Source organism: Trachemys scripta, chromosome 1 (genome assembly GCF_013100865.1).
Source record: "Trachemys scripta elegans isolate TJP31775 chromosome 1, CAS_Tse_1.0, whole genome shotgun sequence".
In the NCBI taxonomy this organism is placed as follows: Eukaryota; Metazoa; Chordata; order Testudines; family Emydidae; genus Trachemys; species Trachemys scripta.
Window position 1 is genome coordinate 345,938,107 of NC_048298.1, and position 16,440 is coordinate 345,954,546.

General features: G+C 52.4%; 1 protein-coding gene across 1 annotated transcript in view; it reads right to left on the reverse strand.

The window, feature by feature from the left end:
- The window catches only part of ATG16L2 (autophagy related 16 like 2), a 56,336-nt gene that overhangs the window by 17,925 nt on the left and 21,971 nt on the right, over window positions 1-16,440 (reverse strand). Inside the window, exons 2-9 of the mRNA XM_034759324.1 lie at window positions 16,108-16,192; window positions 14,652-14,772; window positions 11,923-11,996; window positions 11,096-11,338; window positions 6,491-6,556; window positions 3,920-4,015; window positions 2,496-2,558; window positions 2,120-2,228 (exon numbers count right to left, since the gene is read on the reverse strand). Of these exons, the coding sequence (XP_034615215.1) occupies window positions 2,120-2,228; window positions 2,496-2,558; window positions 3,920-4,015; window positions 6,491-6,556; window positions 11,096-11,338; window positions 11,923-11,996; window positions 14,652-14,772; window positions 16,108-16,192 (857 nt within the window). The remainder of the gene's footprint in view (window positions 1-2,119; window positions 2,229-2,495; window positions 2,559-3,919; window positions 4,016-6,490; window positions 6,557-11,095; window positions 11,339-11,922; window positions 11,997-14,651; window positions 14,773-16,107; window positions 16,193-16,440) is intronic.

The following is a 16,440-nucleotide window of genomic DNA, read 5'->3' on the forward strand; positions in this document are numbered from 1 at the left end:
CTAAACCCAGTGTTGCGAGTTCTCAACTCTTGAGGGGGCCATTTAGGGAACTGTGGTAAAAATCTGTCTGGGGATTGGTCCTGCTTTGAGCAGGTGGTTGGACTAGATACCTCCAGAGGTCCCTTCCATCCCTGAGATTCTATGCTAATTGCCCTGTTTGGTTCATTCCCTCTGAAGTATCTGGCACCAGCCACTGTCAGAGCCAGGATACTGGGCTAGATGGACCATTGCTCTGACCCAGGATGGCCGTTCTTATGTTCCACATGCTTCCAGTACGTTCACACTGCAGTCTGAGTTAGACCCCCTCCAGAGCTGTTCTCTGCCCCAGCTGTGGCCAAGGGTGCTCTGGAAGGAGGTCAGCCACTGCCCTGGCCCGGGAGACTGTCCACCCCGCTCCAGAGGGAGGCCTTCAGCTTTTAGACAGCGCCCAGCTGCTCTGTTTTATTCTGTTCTCCGTAGCTTCCTATAAGACGCTGGTTGGCTAGAGGAGAATCTGAATGAAAACACACTTGGGGTGTGGTGGGGAAGCTCGATCTGTGCAGCCTACATGGGTTTTAAGTTGCTAGGCCTGTGACAGAGAAGAAGGTAATTAACGAGCGTCAGCGTCCACCATGTGCAGCAGGAAGGCATCCGCTCTCATCAGCCAATGCACAGGGCCATGAAGGAGGCCCCGGGTAGCGCGCGCTGTACCACGTCTCCTCAGCAACGCGGGATACCACATCTGGCCTGGGCGGGCACGTACCACGCACCCCTCTGCCCTGGCTTCCCACAGGGCAGCGAATGAAAGTCAAGGTCCTGGAAGCGGCCAGCACCACTGTCGACCGCTCTGTCCCGCTGGCCCAGCGGCACTCTTAACAGTCAGAACCTTCGAGGGGGCTGGAACGAACTCCCCCAGGAACTGAGGCAGGGGTGGGCAAACTTTTTGGCCTGAGGGCCACATCTGGGTGGGGAAATTGCGTGCAGGGCCATGAATGTAGGGCTGGGGCAGGGGGTTGGGGTGTGGGAGGGGGTGCGGGGTGTACAAAGGGGATCAGGGAAGGGGGTTGGGGTGAAGGAGGGGATGTAGAGTGCGGGCGGAGACTCAGGGCAGGGGTGCGGCAGGGGGCTCAGGGCAGTGAGATGGGGTGCGGGATGCAGGAGAGGTGCGGCCTCCGGCCTGGTTCCGCTTACCTGGAGTGGCTCTGGGGTGGCAGCAGCTCCCTGCCTGCCTGCCCTGGCCCTGCGCTGCTCCCGGAAGCAACTGGCACCACATCCCTGCAGCCCCTGGGGGAGGGGAAGCAGGGCTTTGTGTGCTGCCCTCCCCTGTGGGTACCTCCCTCGAAGCTCCCATTGGCCATGGTTCCCCATTCCCAGCCAATGGGAGCTGCGAGGGGCGGTGCCTGCAGGTGAGGGCAGCGCACAGAGCCCTCTGCCCCTCCCCCCGTCCGCCTTCCCTCTCTCCCCCACCCCCAGGGCTGCAGGGACATTGTGCCGGCCGCTTTTGGGAGCGGCACGGGGCCCGCGGCGCCACGTGGGTGGCAATCCCGTGGGCCGGATCCAAAGCCCTGATGGACCGGATCTGGCCTGCGGGCTGTAGTTTGCCCACCCCTGAACTAAGGACCATCCCAAACCCTCCACTTTCCGCTCCAACGCCCATTTTCTGGACTCCACAGACAAAAAAAACAGAGCGAGGTGCGTATTAAAAAACCTACCCCCTAAAGCTCTACCAAACCCAGCCCCTCACTGCCCTGCACGTCCTCCTCCCCCGGAGAGATGCGAGAAACACGTGACACACGCTGGTCTGGTTACCGATGCACGAGTGGCCGATGCTCAGATCTATGGTGATGAGGGTGGTATAGGAAGCTACGGAGAACAGCTGGGCGCTGTCTAGAAGCTGAGAGCCTCCCTCTGGAGTGGGGTGGACAGCCTCCCGGGCCAGGGCAGTGGCTGACCTCCTTCCAGAGCACCCTTGGCCACAGCTGGGGCAGAGAACAGCGCTGGAGGGGGTGCACCAGCGACCTGGAGACGAGACGTTTGCCAGGGGGAGCTAAGCGAGCGCGAGCCCGGGAGCGTGGTGGGTCAGGGGAGACGCTGATCGGTTTGCCCATCCAGCACGTCCCCGGTGCCTCCGAGCTTTTACCTGGACGTCGCTGACTCGGGACGGCAAGCAGGCGACGAGGCAGATGGGCAAGGAGTGGTAGTGCACCTCGGATCCACTGCTGATGGAGTTCCCTCGTTTCAGCCTGAAACTAACGAGAGCGGGTCCAGGTCACAACAGAAGCAGACGGCCTCTGGGGAACACGGGGCCTGACGCCAGCCCAGCTGAGCCTTGTCCCGTCTGAACGACGAGAGATCACTGCAGCAGCCCGGTGAGCAGAGGGCTGGGTGGGAGGGGAAATGGGGGTGGGAAAGGAGGACCCTTTAGACCCACCATTCAGTCGATGCTACCCAGACCTTTGGGAAGTGCATTAAATCCCGGGCCCCCGGCGACGCAGGACACACGACAGCAAACTTACTCCAGCAGCCCCTTGAAGACATCCACGCACTGGGCCAGAGTCATGGACGTGGCGGAGGCCGATCTACGGTGAAAGCCAAACAGAAAAGGAGGCAACGGATGAGCAAAGCGCAGCTGGGAATGGGACGGGGCTGTTCTTTGCGTCACGGCTCTCCCAGCCCTCCGGGCAATGTCCCCTTCTCCCACCTGGGCGGCGGGCCACAGGCCGGGTCGGGGGGCTGCAACCGATCACAGAGGAGAACGCTGCTCTCAAAGCCCGACGCGGACGGAGAGCTTGGCTCAAGCTGCACTCGGGCCAATGGCAGCAACGGGATGGCAAACCTTCACCTCCCCATCTGGGGCGACAGCTGGGACCCACTGAAACCAATGGGAGCTTTGCCATTGATCTCGATGGGACCAGGAGTTCACCTCTAGTGTCTCGTTCTCTGCCCTTTGGGGGAGGCCACTAGGGGGAGCTGTGCCACGCAGGAGCAAGTTTCTCTGGGAGTCTGGACCCAGTCACGCTCGACCCCCTCCCCACCACTGCCTATTGGGGGTCCTGTCCTGTATTCCGGTCCATATCCCTCCCGTGGGCCAGGAACCGGGGCAGGGGGGTAGAAATGGGGTGCCTAGTGGCACCTGGGGCTGCAGCGTGGCATTGGCAACGCGCCCTGGGGGTCTACAGCTGGGGAGCACAGTCCAGCGATCGCTAAGCGAGGGAGGGAGCTGGGTACCTGAGTTTTACTCCCGCAGTGAAGACCAGCCCAGATGGTGCCACGAATCTGCAGGGCTCAGGGGCTAGAGAACCACTATCATTTGAGTCAGGGCTTAAGCCAACCGCTGTTAGGGATCAGGGTAGGGGCCGTTTATCCCCCATCTGCCGCTGGTGGGAGTCTCACAGCTTCCCCTGAGCAGCTGGCGCTGGCCACGGACAGAGAGAGACCGGGCTGGATGGACCCCGGGGCTGAGCCGGTCGGGCCAGCCCTACGGTGCCTGTGCCTTGCGTTTCTCCTTTGGGATAACACAGAGCGCTTCCATCCGCTCTGCTCCATCTCTCCTTACTCACCCTGTCTTGGCCATCCGGCCTACAGGGACCGCAGGCACCCCAGGGCGACCCATAGGAACCAGAGATGGGACTGGCCTGCTTGGCCACTGTCCCTCATCCCATGGGAGGAATCAAGGCTGGTCTTTCCCCTGCACTGGGGCAGATCCGGGGTTTAAATGTCTAGGTACAAAATACACCACAGTGGATGAATCTGCACCTCAGAACCACAGACACGCGCAGGGCAAGACTACGCGAGCCACGGGATCATTTCCTTTGGAAGCGAGCACGGACTTTTCTCCGCCTTCCTCCCACTTCGAGCCAGTCAGCGCCAACTCCTTGTGCGTGTCTCTCTGTGCATGCATGTTCTCGCTCTCTGCCACGACCACGCGGCAGCCTCTTACCTGAAGGGCCTTTTCCACAGCTTCTCGCAGCTCTCCAGTTCCTCCAGCTCTCGGACGGGCATTTTCACCTCTGCCGGCTTCAGCTCATCCAATCCCCTGCGGGGAGAATGAAGCAGCAAGTTAGCCTGGGGGCCCAGCCAACGGGGGGCTGGGTAACCAAAGCCTCCATGACAGCTCGGCTGCAGGCAGTTTTGTACCCTTCAACTAGCTCCGTTTAGAGCCTGCTGCCGTTTAAGTTGCACTAGCCCAGCACAAAGGCAGTTAGCCCGGAGCAACCGACAGAACTGTGCCCACACCCGGGCCATGGCTGGCACCACTGGTATAGGAATGCATGGTGCTATACCGGCAAAGTACTCCTAGCATACAGGCTACCGGGAAAAGCACAGCTGTATTGGTTAAAGGGCTGTTTACCATTGTGACACAAAGGCCCCTTGGCAAAAAACTCCCATTTCAGACCTGGCAAACTCACTACACCAAATACATTGCTTGCAGGGTATTTACCCATAAAGGGTAATGTGTAAGGTCTCTATCAAAAACTCGTGACTTACCCATAGGCATGATCGTGGCGTGATGCGTGTACGGGTGATATTTAAGGGATATTGGAACTGTATTGACGTTTAATGCCCTTCTGGTCTCAAGGTTAAAAGGAGTCACCAGGCAGTAATATTACTTGGCGATGGCTCCCATCCCCTAGCCAGCGGGTGACGTCACGCGAGGCTCTGTTGTCTACCTGTGCCCCATCCCAGAACAGTCACCGGAAAACCATCAGCGACAACCGCAAACAATCAAACACACCTGGCGGTAAAACGGAACGCGATCCCCCTGCCCGTGAATAAAGACAATGGACTGATTCTGTGTAACACAGCGTGGGGAGAGGCCCTCTGCACCCGTTTCCCAAGGAGCTGTCTTGTGGAGCGGGGTGTTCGCTGAAAGCTTGGACCCTGGTGCCTGTGAAACCAGCCAGCTCCGCAACAGACGGAACGTAGGGGGAAAGCGACTTGATCGGATAAGAACGGGAATGATTAATGAGCGTAGGGACCAGTTCGTGCTCTGTGATTTTGTTTTGTATTGTAACCATTTGTTTCAATCCCCCTCTCTCTTGTTCCTAGCTGAATTACGATCCTTTCTTAAACGACCCTTCCTGGGTTTTATTACAAGGGCTGTGTGTTATACAGGAGCGGTGATTTAAGGTAAACTAGTCAACGGGGGGACGCTGCACCTTTGGGGGCAGAGGATCTGGGATTTCGGGCAGAGCCAGTACCAGGGGCTGGCCGTCGCAGGGGAATGCTTCAATGGGACTCATCTATTCTTAACCTGCACTCCGGAGCAGGGCTGGCCTAGCCCAGAGGAGAGCGCTTGAGAGTCACCTTGTTACCCCTTTTCTCTACTTCTCCATCCTGGGCACCTCAAGAACCATCACAACTCTCTACTGGTAAAAATGCTGGCCAGGGCATAGGGACTAGAAGTGTTTTTCCACTTCTGATTTCTATTATGCTGTCAGGAGACCTGGAATTCAACAACACAACCGTCCGGAGACCAATTATCACGCATGCCACTGAGATGAGAGGTGCGGACGAACGAAGGAATGCCCAGTAATGGGCCAATCACAGCCTTGCTGGGCTGGGGGGTCATGAGCTTCAGGCTTCATTGGTAGAGTTCCCAAAGTCAGATCACGTCCACGGCCAGAGAACAAGAGCTTCTCAGCTGGACACACGGTCATTTTTAAAGTGTTTCGGTTGAGCCGTGGATACCCACATGGAAGAGCAGCTGGCCGGCTTGTCTCTAAGCTCCGGAAGGCTGCTGACATTGCCAAGGGCTGGTCTACCACTACACCGACCCAGCAACACCACTCAGGGTGTGAAAAATCCACGGAGCTGTGCCGACCCAGCCTCCGGCGTGGGCAGCGCGAGGTCAAGGGAAAATTTCTTCCGTCAGCCTCGCTGCCGCCCCTCGGGGAGGCGGGTTACCTACGTCGATGAGAACTCCTCCGGTCGCTACAGGGAGTATCTACACTGCCGTCATGCCGTGGCTTCAAGCGGCGAGGCCCGGAGAGTCAAGCCAGGCCGATCGGCACTAGGACTGACCATGGCGTCACGGCGCACATGCCGTCAGCAGGGCCTTGCCTGCTCCGTGCTAAGGAGGTTTTCTCTGCGTGCTCGGACAGAACCCAGAAGCCTCCTCGATTCCTACGCAGCGTCCTGGGACGTGGGTCAGGAGAACCAGCTGCAAGCAGCTAAGGAGCAGATGCACTCCGGCTGGAGGCAGGGACGGGCGCTGGCTGCTAACCATGCCCAGGGAAAAGACGGCTGCTGGGGAACATTTCGGAGGTCTACACCCACTCTTCAGCACTAAGCCAGCCGTTTTCTAGCCTCACTGGCCTCTTGCCAGGCCTGACCCACGCAGTCACTCCCGCAATGGGGCTTAAATGACTTCTCTTGGGACATACCATCTTCCCTTTTCCCAGAATGCCCCACCTCTCGGCAGGGCTGCATGACCATGCATCACCAGCCCTCCTGAGAACCCCAGGTCTGTCTCACCGCCTCGTCAGCGCCCGGGCTCCCAGCTACTTACACATCAATACTGACAGTTCTCTTTATCGCCTCTTTCAGCTCCTTGGACAGCCGATCTTGCTTCACCCTACAAGGACAGACGGGACAAGCTGAGGGGATTGGGATATACCAGCGCGGCCCCTCCCCAGCTGCATGTCCCCTTTGCCAGGCTGCATCCAGAGAGAGAGTTCAGAAACTCCCCCTCCTGGGCCTAGCCCTCAGGCAATTGCATCAGGCCTAGCAAAGGTGTGAACAGAGCCAGGCAATCTTACCCCTTACCGGGAGCAGAGCTGGAGGACACAGGGGTAAGGACATCTGCATCCAGTCTACAGCGGGCAGCTCCAAAACTAAGAACGGCCAGACTGGGTCAGACCAATGGTCCATCTAGCCCAGTGTCCTGTCTTCCGACAGTGGCCAGTGCCAGGTGCCCCAGAGGGAATGAACAAAACAGGGAATCATCATGTGATCCATCCCATTACTCATTCCCAGCTTCTGGCAAACAGGGGCTAGGGACACGCAGGCTGTGGGGTTGCATCCTGACCATCTTGGCTAATAGCTAGGGCTGTCGTGCAATTAAAAAAATTAATTGTACGATTAATCGCACTGTTAAACAATAATAGAATACCATTGATTTAAATAGTTTTGGATGTTTTCTATATTCTCAAATATATTGATTTCAATTACAACACAGAATACAAAGTGTACAGTGCTCACTTTATATTTGCTTTTTATTACAAATATTTGCACCGTAAAAAAACCCAAAAGAAATAGTATTTTTCAGTTCACCTCATACAAATACTGTAGTGCAATCTCTTTATCCTGAAAGTTGAATTTACAAATGTAAAATTATGTACAAAAAAAATAACTGCATTAAAAAATAAAACAATGTAAAATGTTAGAGTCTGCAAGTCCACTCAGTCCTACTTCTTGCTCAGCCAATTGCTCAGACAAACACGTTTGTTTACATTTGCAGGAGATAATGCTGCCCGCTTCTTGTTTACAATGCCACCTGAAAGTGAGAACAGGTGTTCTCGTGGCACTGTTGTAGCCAACGTCGCAAGATATTTACGTGCCAGATGCGCTAAAGATTCATATGTCCCTTCATGCTTCAATCACCGTTCCAGAGGACATACGTCCATGCTGATGACGGGTTCTAACGATCCAAAGCAGCGCGGACCAGCGCATGTTCATTTTCATCATCTGAGTCAGATGCCACCAGCAGAAGGTTGATTTTCTTTTTTAGTGGTTCGGGTTTGGTAGTTTCTGCATCAGAGTCTTTTAAGACTCCTAAAAGCTCCACGCCTCATCCCTCTCAGATTTTGGAAGGCACTTCAGATTCTTAAACCTTGGGGTCGAGTGCTGTAGCTATCTTTAGAAATCTCACATTGGTACCTTCTTTGCGTTTTGTCAAATCTGCAGCGAAAGTGTTCTTAAAATGAACAACATGTGCTGGGTCATCATCCGAAACTGCTATAACACGAAATATATGGCAGAATGCGAATAAAACAAAGCAGGAGACATGCAATTTTCCCCCAAGGAATTCAGTCACAAATTTAATTAACTCATTTTTTTAACAAGCATGTTGTCTGGAATGGCGGCCGAAGCATGAAGGGACATATGAATCTTTAGCACATCTGGCACGTAAATACCTTGCAATGCCGGCTACAAAAGTGCCATGCAAATGCCTTTTCTCACTTACAGGTGACATTGTAAAGAAGAAGCGGGCAGCATTATCTCCCGTAAATGTAAACAACGTGTTTGTCTGAGCGATTGGCTGAACGAGAAATAGGACTGAGTGGACTTGCAGGCTCTGAAGTTTTACATTGTTTTGTTTTTAAGTACATTTATGTAACAAAAAAACGACATTTGTAAGTTGCACTTTCTGACAAAGAGATTGCAGGACAGTACTTGTATGAGGTGAATTGAAAAAACTATTTCTTTTGTTTGCCAAATGAATCTGATCTCCTTCTTTGAGAAAGTAACGGATTTATTAGATAAGGGAAATGCGGTGGACCTAATATACCTGGATTTCAGTAAAGCGTTTGATACTGTACCCCATGAGGAATTATTGGTTAAACTGAAAAACATGGGGATCGATATGAAAATCCAGAGGTGGATAAGGAATTGGTTAATGGGGAGAATGCAGCGGGTCGTATTAAAGGGTGAACTGTCGGGTTGGAGGGAGGTTACTAGTGGAGTGCCTCAAGGTTCGGTTTTGGGACCCATTTTATTTAATCTATTTATAACTGACCTCGGAACCGATTGCAGGAGTGGGCTGATAAAGTTTGCGGATGATACGAAGGTGGGAGGCGTTGTAAATTCGGAGGAGGATAGGGATATCCTGCAGGGAGACTTGAACGAGCTTGTGAATTGGAGTATCAGGAATAGGATGAAATTTAATAGTAAAAAGTGTAAGGTGATGCATTTGGGGATGACTAATAACAATTTTAGTTACAAGATGGGGACGCATTGGTTAGAAGTAACGGAAGAGGAGAAGGACCTAGGGGTCCTAGTAGACCGCAGGATGACTATGAGTCGACAATGCGACGTGGCGGTGAAAAAAGCCAATGCGGTCTTGGGATGTATTAGGCGAGGTATATCTAGTAGGGATAAGGAGGTCCTGCTTCCGTTGTACAAGGCGCTGGTGAGACCTCATTTGGAGTACTGTGTGCAGTTCTGGTCTCCCATGTTTAAAAAAGATGAACTCAAACTGGAACGGGTGCAGAGAAGGGCCACTAGGATGATCAGAGGAATGGAAAACCTGTCGTATGAAAAGAGACTAGAGGAGCTTGGGTTGTTTAGTCTGACAAAGCGAAGGCTGAGGGGGGATATGATTGCTATCTTTAAATATATTAGAGGGATTAATACGAGGGAGGGAGAAGAATTATTCCAGCTTAGTACTAATGTGGATACGAGAACGAATGGATATAAACTGGCCGTGGGGAGGTTCAGGCTTGAAATTAGACGAAGGTTTCTGACCGTCAGAGGGGTGAAATATTGGAACGGCCTTCCGAGGGAAACGGTGGGGGCGACGGACCTGTCTGGTTTTAAGATTAAGTTAGATAAATTTATGGAGGGAATGGTTTAATGGTAAAACATAGTAGTCAAGGAAAACCAAGAAATGGTAGGTAAATTGTATAATGGCTGACAGGGGTCAGGCTGGAGACTCTTGCCTATATGCTCAGGGTCTTACTGATCGCCATATTTGGGGTCGGGAAGGAATTTTCCTCCAGGGCAGATTGGCTGAGCCTCTGGAGGTTTTTCGCCTTCCTCCGCAGCATAGGGCAGGGATCTCTAGCAGGAGGGTTTCTGCCGATTGAAGTCACCTAAAACAGGATTGGGGACTTCAACAGCAGAGTCCAGGGAAGGGGTAGGGACGGTTTTATGGCCTGCAGCATGCAGGGGGTCAGACCAGATGATCATAATGGTCCCTTCTGACCTTAAAGTCTATGAGTCTATGAGTCTATCGTTTTACAGTGCAAATATTTATAATAAAAATAATATACACTTTGATTTCAATTACAACACAGAACACAATATATATGAAAATGCAGAAAAACATCCAAAATATTTAATACATTTCAATTAGTATTCTATTATCTAGTGGGATTAAAACTGATTAATCGCAATTAATTTCTTTAATTGTGATTAATTTTTTTGAGTGAATCACATGAGTTAACTGCGATTAATCAACAACCCCACTAAGAGCCATTGGGGGGCTACCCTCCATGAACTCATCTTGTTCCTTTTCAAACCCAGTTCTAGGTTTGGCCCTGACCCCATCCCCTGGCACCGAGTTGCGCAGGTTGACTGTGCCTCGCAGCGCTCTGCTGTGCAAGCTAGAGACCTCCCTTGGCTGGCGATATTATTAGGGCTTATGTCTTCCTCACAGGGAAGCAACACAGCTGGCGGCCGGCTGGAAGTAAGCACAAGCAGAGGGCAATGGAACAGGTCCATTTCCATCAGCAGAAGGAACTAGACTCAAGAAGTAGGATGGCTCAGTGGTTAGGTCCCTGGTCTGGGACATGCGAACCTTCGGTTCAAGGCCTTTCTCTGCCACAGACTGCCCGTGTGACCTTGGGTCAGTCCTTTAACCGCTCTGTGCCTCAGTTCCCTCATCCGTACAGCAGGAATAACAGCCCAGCCCTACCTCACAGGGGGGCTGGGAGGATAAGGTCATTAAAGGCTGAGAGTCACTCAGATACTAAAGGTGCTTGTCTGGCCCCATGACCCTCGCTAGACAGCCAGCACATGGCACGTCCATGGCCCACTGATAACCTCATCCCCCGGCCTTTGGATCGGCTGCAAAATCCCACCCAAGGGCTCCCACTGGCCTCAGCCAGTGAGTTCCCTGCTCCAGGACACTGACACAACCCATCGCTCCAGGGGGCAGACAGAGCCGCAGGGACTGTGAGCAGAGCCTTGCACATGGTCTGCCTTGGCCCCATCCTCTGCTCCAATCCCCTGCACTGCAGGGTCCATCCTTCCAGTGGAAGAGGGTTGGGCAAAATTCCCTCCTGCCCTGGGCCTCTGCAGCAGCACCCCCCTCCGGGTCTGCATGCCCTGTGCCCCCCACCAGCCCAGGCGAGTCTCTCGTACGCGGGGCAGCGACAGACCCTTAACCAACCTCTCGTTCTTCTTGTTCTGGTGCTCGGCCGCCTTCACTTTCTTCCGCACCAGGCTCTCAATCAGCTCCTGCTCCTTCTCGGCCGCTCGCCGCAGCTCCCCGTCCCGGAGCCGGTAATGCTCGCGAAGCACGTCGTATTCCGCCTTCCTGGCACAGTTCCCGCTGCCCAGATCCTCCGCCCGGCCCTTCAGCTGCTGATGCTCTGCCTTCAGCTCAGAGATCTGCCCGCTCAGGGACGCCAGCCTGAGCCAAACCAAGAGACAGCACTCTAGGGAATGGGCTCCCCCCGACTTGCATCCCAAACTTTCATCAGCACCCCTGAAAGTGAGCTCCTAGACTGGAGCAACTGCCATCTTGATCACCACCAGGGATTGAACCCGGGCCCTCCAGAGTTGAGAGCATGCACCTCTCCAGCTTGAGCTAAAGGCTTAAGTCCCTTAGCTGGGAACTGTAGCAGACTCATATCCTCTGAGGATCAGGCAGAACGGGAAACACAACGTAGGCTAAAAGTCAGGTAACTGGCTAGAGCGAGGCATGCACTGTACAGGTTTCTCTACCACACGCCCAGCTCGCTGGGTGATCTCTGCAGGGCTACGGGACTGAAGAATAGTAAATATTTACTGCCATTGAAGTTGGCTGCTCAGATTGTGATTCCAACACAGGAGGAGATCTGTAGGGGAAGGAGGGGCCAGTTTTGTAGAGCAGACCTGCCCCCTCATGCTGGTGAAATAAACAAGTGTCCCTATAAAATAAGCCCCACGGAGAAACGCACTGGAAGGAAGCCATGTTAAATCAGGTGCATCCAGGAGTTTGGGGAGCATCCTTACCTTGTTCTCTGCTCCAGCAGTTTACAGTCTTTGGCCTTGAGTAATTTGCTCAGTTCAATAATTCGATACGCCAACTGCAAACGAGAGAGATTTCAAAGGCCAGATGATCTTCCAAAGAGAAACGCACGTTTGTGAACATCGCTTTCTCAAGGGCTGTGGCGCACACGAGGCAGAGCTGGTCTGAGTAATAAACCGGACTCCACCTGAGATTGTGGTGTGTGCGGTGGGATACAAGAATGATGACAGATTGGGGTTTTTTGTTGCTCGCTTGCATGACAACACTCAGACTATCGTTTAGTGGACCAACTTCTTGTCTCTCTCACCTACAGGAGTTGGTCCAACAGAAGATATTGCCTCCCCCACCATGTCTCTCGAACATCCCGTGACTGACACAGCTACCAAACCACTGCCTATAGTACGCAGCCTGCTCTTCCTATTAACAAGCCATTTCCAAGCTATAGGAACAAACTAAAAAGTCTTTGTCCTCACCCACAACTATTTCACATTTGGGGACAATATATACCTTCAAGTCAGTGGCACTGCTATGGGTACCCGCATGGCCCCACAGTATGCCAACATTTTTATGGCTGACTTAGAACAACGCTTCTTTAGCTCTCGTTCCCTTAACGCCCCTACTAATCTTGCGCTACATTGATGACATCTTCATCATCTGGACCCATGGAAAAGAAGCCCTTGAGGAATTCCACCATGATTTCAATAATTTCCATCCCACCATCAACCTCAGCCTAGATAAATCCACGCAAGCGATCCATTTCCTGGACACTACTGTGCTAATAAGCGATGGTCACATAAATACCACCCTATACCGGAAACCTACTGACCGCTACACTTACCTACATGCCTCCAGCTTCCATCCAGGACACACCACACGATCCATTGTCTACAGCCAAACTCTAAGATATAACCGCATTTGCTCCAATCCCTCAGATAGAGACAAGCATCTACAAGATCTCTATCAAGCATTCTTAAAACTACAATACCCACCTGCTGAAGTGAAAAAATGGATTGACAGAGCCAGACGAGTACCCAGAAGTCACCTCCTACAAGACAGGCCCAACAAAGAAAATAACAGAACACCACTAGCTGTCACCTTCAGCCCCCAACTAAAACCTCTCCAGCGCATCATCAGAGATCTACAACCTATCCTCAAAGATGATCCTTTACTCTCACAGATCTTGGGAGACAGACCTGTCCTTGCTTACAGACAACCCCCCAACCTAAAGCAAATACTCACCAGCAACCACACATCACTGAACAAAAATACTGACCCAGGAACCTATCCTTGTAACAAAGCCCGATGCCAACTCTGTCCACATATCTATTCAAGTGACATCATCATAGGACCTAATCACATCAGCCATACCATCAGGGGCTCGTTCACCTGCACATCTACCAATGTGATATATGCCATCATGTGCCAGCAATGCCCCTCTGCCACGTACATTGGCCAAACCAGACAGTCTCTGCGCAAAAGAATTAATGGACACAATTCTGACATCAGGAATCATAATACTCAAAAACCAGTGGGAGAACACTTTAACCTGTCTGGTCACCTGCAAGTGGCTATTTTACAACAGAAAAGCTTCAAAAACAGACTCCAACGAGAGACTGCTGAGCTGGAATTGATATGCAAACTAGATACAATCAACTCAGGATTGAATAAGGACTGGGAATGGCTGAGCCATTACAAACATTGAATCTATCTCCCCTTGTAAGTATTCTCACACTTCTTATCAAACTGTCTGTACTGGGCTAGCTTGATTATCACTTCAAAAGTTTTTTTCTCTTACTTAATTGGCCTCAGAGTTGGTAAGACAACTCCCACCTGTTCATGCTCTTTGTATGTGTGTGTATATATCCCCTCAATATATGTTTCACTCTATATGCATCCGAAGAAGTGGGCTGTAGTCCACGAAAGCTTATGCTCTAATAAATTTGTTAGTCTCTACGGTGCCACAAGTACTCCTGTTCTTTTTTAAAAGTCTGGGAGCTCCTTGTAGAGAGTGATTTTCCAGATGCCAGAATTGCAGACGGGTTCCTCAGTTGCTCTCTAATCTACAACCTCCATAATGGTACTGTCCATAGTGCTACAGAACATAAGAATGGCCAGTCTGGGTCAGACCAAAGATCCACCTAGGCCAGTATCCTGCCTTCCAACAGAGGCCAATGCCAGGTGCCTGTGATGCAATGAACAGAACAGGTGATCATCAAGTGATCCATCCCCTGTTGCCCAGTCCCAGCTAGGGACACTATCCCTGCTCATCCCGGCTAATAGCCATTGATGGACCTATCCTCCAAGAGTTTATCTAGTTCTTTTTTGAACCCTGTTATAGTCTCTTTCCACTCTCCTCCCGACCCCGCCACCCTGGTCACTCCTGGAGCTGGGCCCAGGCCGCCAAGACAGCCTGACCACTGCAGGGAGAGGAAGTTTCCTCAACTGCCAACATGGTCCGGTCCAGCCCCGCTCCCCAAACCCTATATGGAACTGGGCACCCCACCCTGACACTGGTGGGCCCAGGCTACTCCCCCTCCTTCCCCTCCCCCCCCCACCAATGCAGGGGCTAAGAAAACAGTTCCAGATTTTTGAAAGACAACGTTGGCAACTCTATATAGACACCAGCCCCTGCTAGGCGCTGTACAAACCCAGGGCAAATGACAACGCAGGGCCGCAAGAGCTGACACTCGGTACCTTCCCTCCCCCTACGTACCTCCCCACTGACGCCTTTCATCTCCGCAATTTGCCCCTGGCACTTGATCTTCAGGGTCTGCAGTGCTTCTGGGGAGCTCGAGCCCGGTTCCAGCGCGGAGCCATTGGTTTCCCGCCCTGACCTATAGACAGAGCCGGTTCAAAAACAAAACCAAAGTCACTTCTGCTGGGTTTGCAGCAGAGTTCAATGAAGATCTGCCTTCCCCAGGAGCACGCGGCAGATTCTTGAGGCAGAGGGGCAATTCCACTGGGGCAGGGTGCAAGATATAGAGGGCAAAGTTGCAATGAATTGTTTTGCTTCGTTCATTTAAAAAAAAGAAATGAAGCAAAGCCTGAACTTCAACACACCCGCAGCTTTCATTGGGGAACAGCCAAACTGCCTGCAGCAAAGATGCTGTCTCCTGCCCCCGCTGCCCTCAACGAGGTGTGACGCCGAGGGCTTAATGAAACAAACAGGATAATTGGCTTCTCCGGGGCTTTAGCCTGGATACTCAATGCAGACCTCGCTCTTAATGCAACATTAAAAATACCCTTTTTGCCGTCTGAAAGTCAAGGCGTGCAAAAGCCAAGAGCACCTGCTGCCACATCAATCACGCTATGTCGCACACGCCGCAGAGTTTGTGGTGCGTGTAACCAAGGCAAGTCCAGTTATCTTTATCTTTGCATAACGGAACTGCTGTTAAAGGTTAGCTGTGCAACGTTACCATTGCCAGATCAGACCAGATGCTGCGCCCCGACCCACTGTCAGCTGGAATAAGCGTGGCAGAATCTGGCTCGCAGATTTTGGTGGGGTGAGAGAGCAAGAGACACCTGCACGCAGGAGGATTGCTTTGTTCACCTCTTGCGGTGCAGCTGATTCTGGGGTGGAACATTGGCCGCTGTTAAACACACCGCAATTTGGGGAGGACGTGAAGAAGCAAAACGCATCAAACTGAAGCTGCAGAGGGGATCTAGGAAGGCAGAACGTAATTCCCCACCAGGCAATCTGGCCTGGCTCCCACACTTAACCTCCCCTTACTCTTGCAAAAAAGTCACTTGGGCTCTATGGTCCAGATCACTAAGTTATTAACGTCTCCTCTGAAAGACAACAGCAGCTGACAACAGCTGACAGAGGAGAAAGCGTGGCTCTGTCTATCCTGAGCCACTTCCCACTCTTACTCGGCTGGGGAGCCAGGAACTGGTGTCTGGCTGACTCAGTGGATTTTTGTTGGAAAGGAAGAAAGGTCTGATTGTGAAAGCCCCTCCTCCCCAGGGCACGGACAGCCTCCGCTAGTCAGAGGCATTCGGTGCTGCGAGGGACCAGGGAAAGGGTCAGCTACTCTTGCCTATGAACTTCCAAAGATAACAGTGCAGCCGTTGTAGGGGCAGCGGGGATACATCCCGGTGCTGCTGGCTCTGGGAAGCGGTCACGCCTCCTCCATGCCTGAGAAGGAAGAAGTCAGAGCCATTCTACTTACCTAGGGGTCTGGAGAGCAAAGGACTCAGCCTGTAGCTTCTCTGTGAAATGCACCAGCAAGCTGGACTTTTCCAACAGTTTGGTATCTGCAAGGAAGCAAAGAGAACCAGGGCATGGGAACCACGAGCGTCGTGTGCGGGCGAGGGGGAACCCATTCATCAGAACCCCTTCTCTGAAATCTGGGGGAGTGGTCAGACACGATAGAACCCTCAGTTCTAGAAGGATCCTGCCACCACCAGCTTAACATACAATTTATCCACCTGCAAAATGGGGTGACCAGGCCTACGGGTCTTCTTCCATCTCTACATTCTATTATTGTGAACCTCAAGGGGCC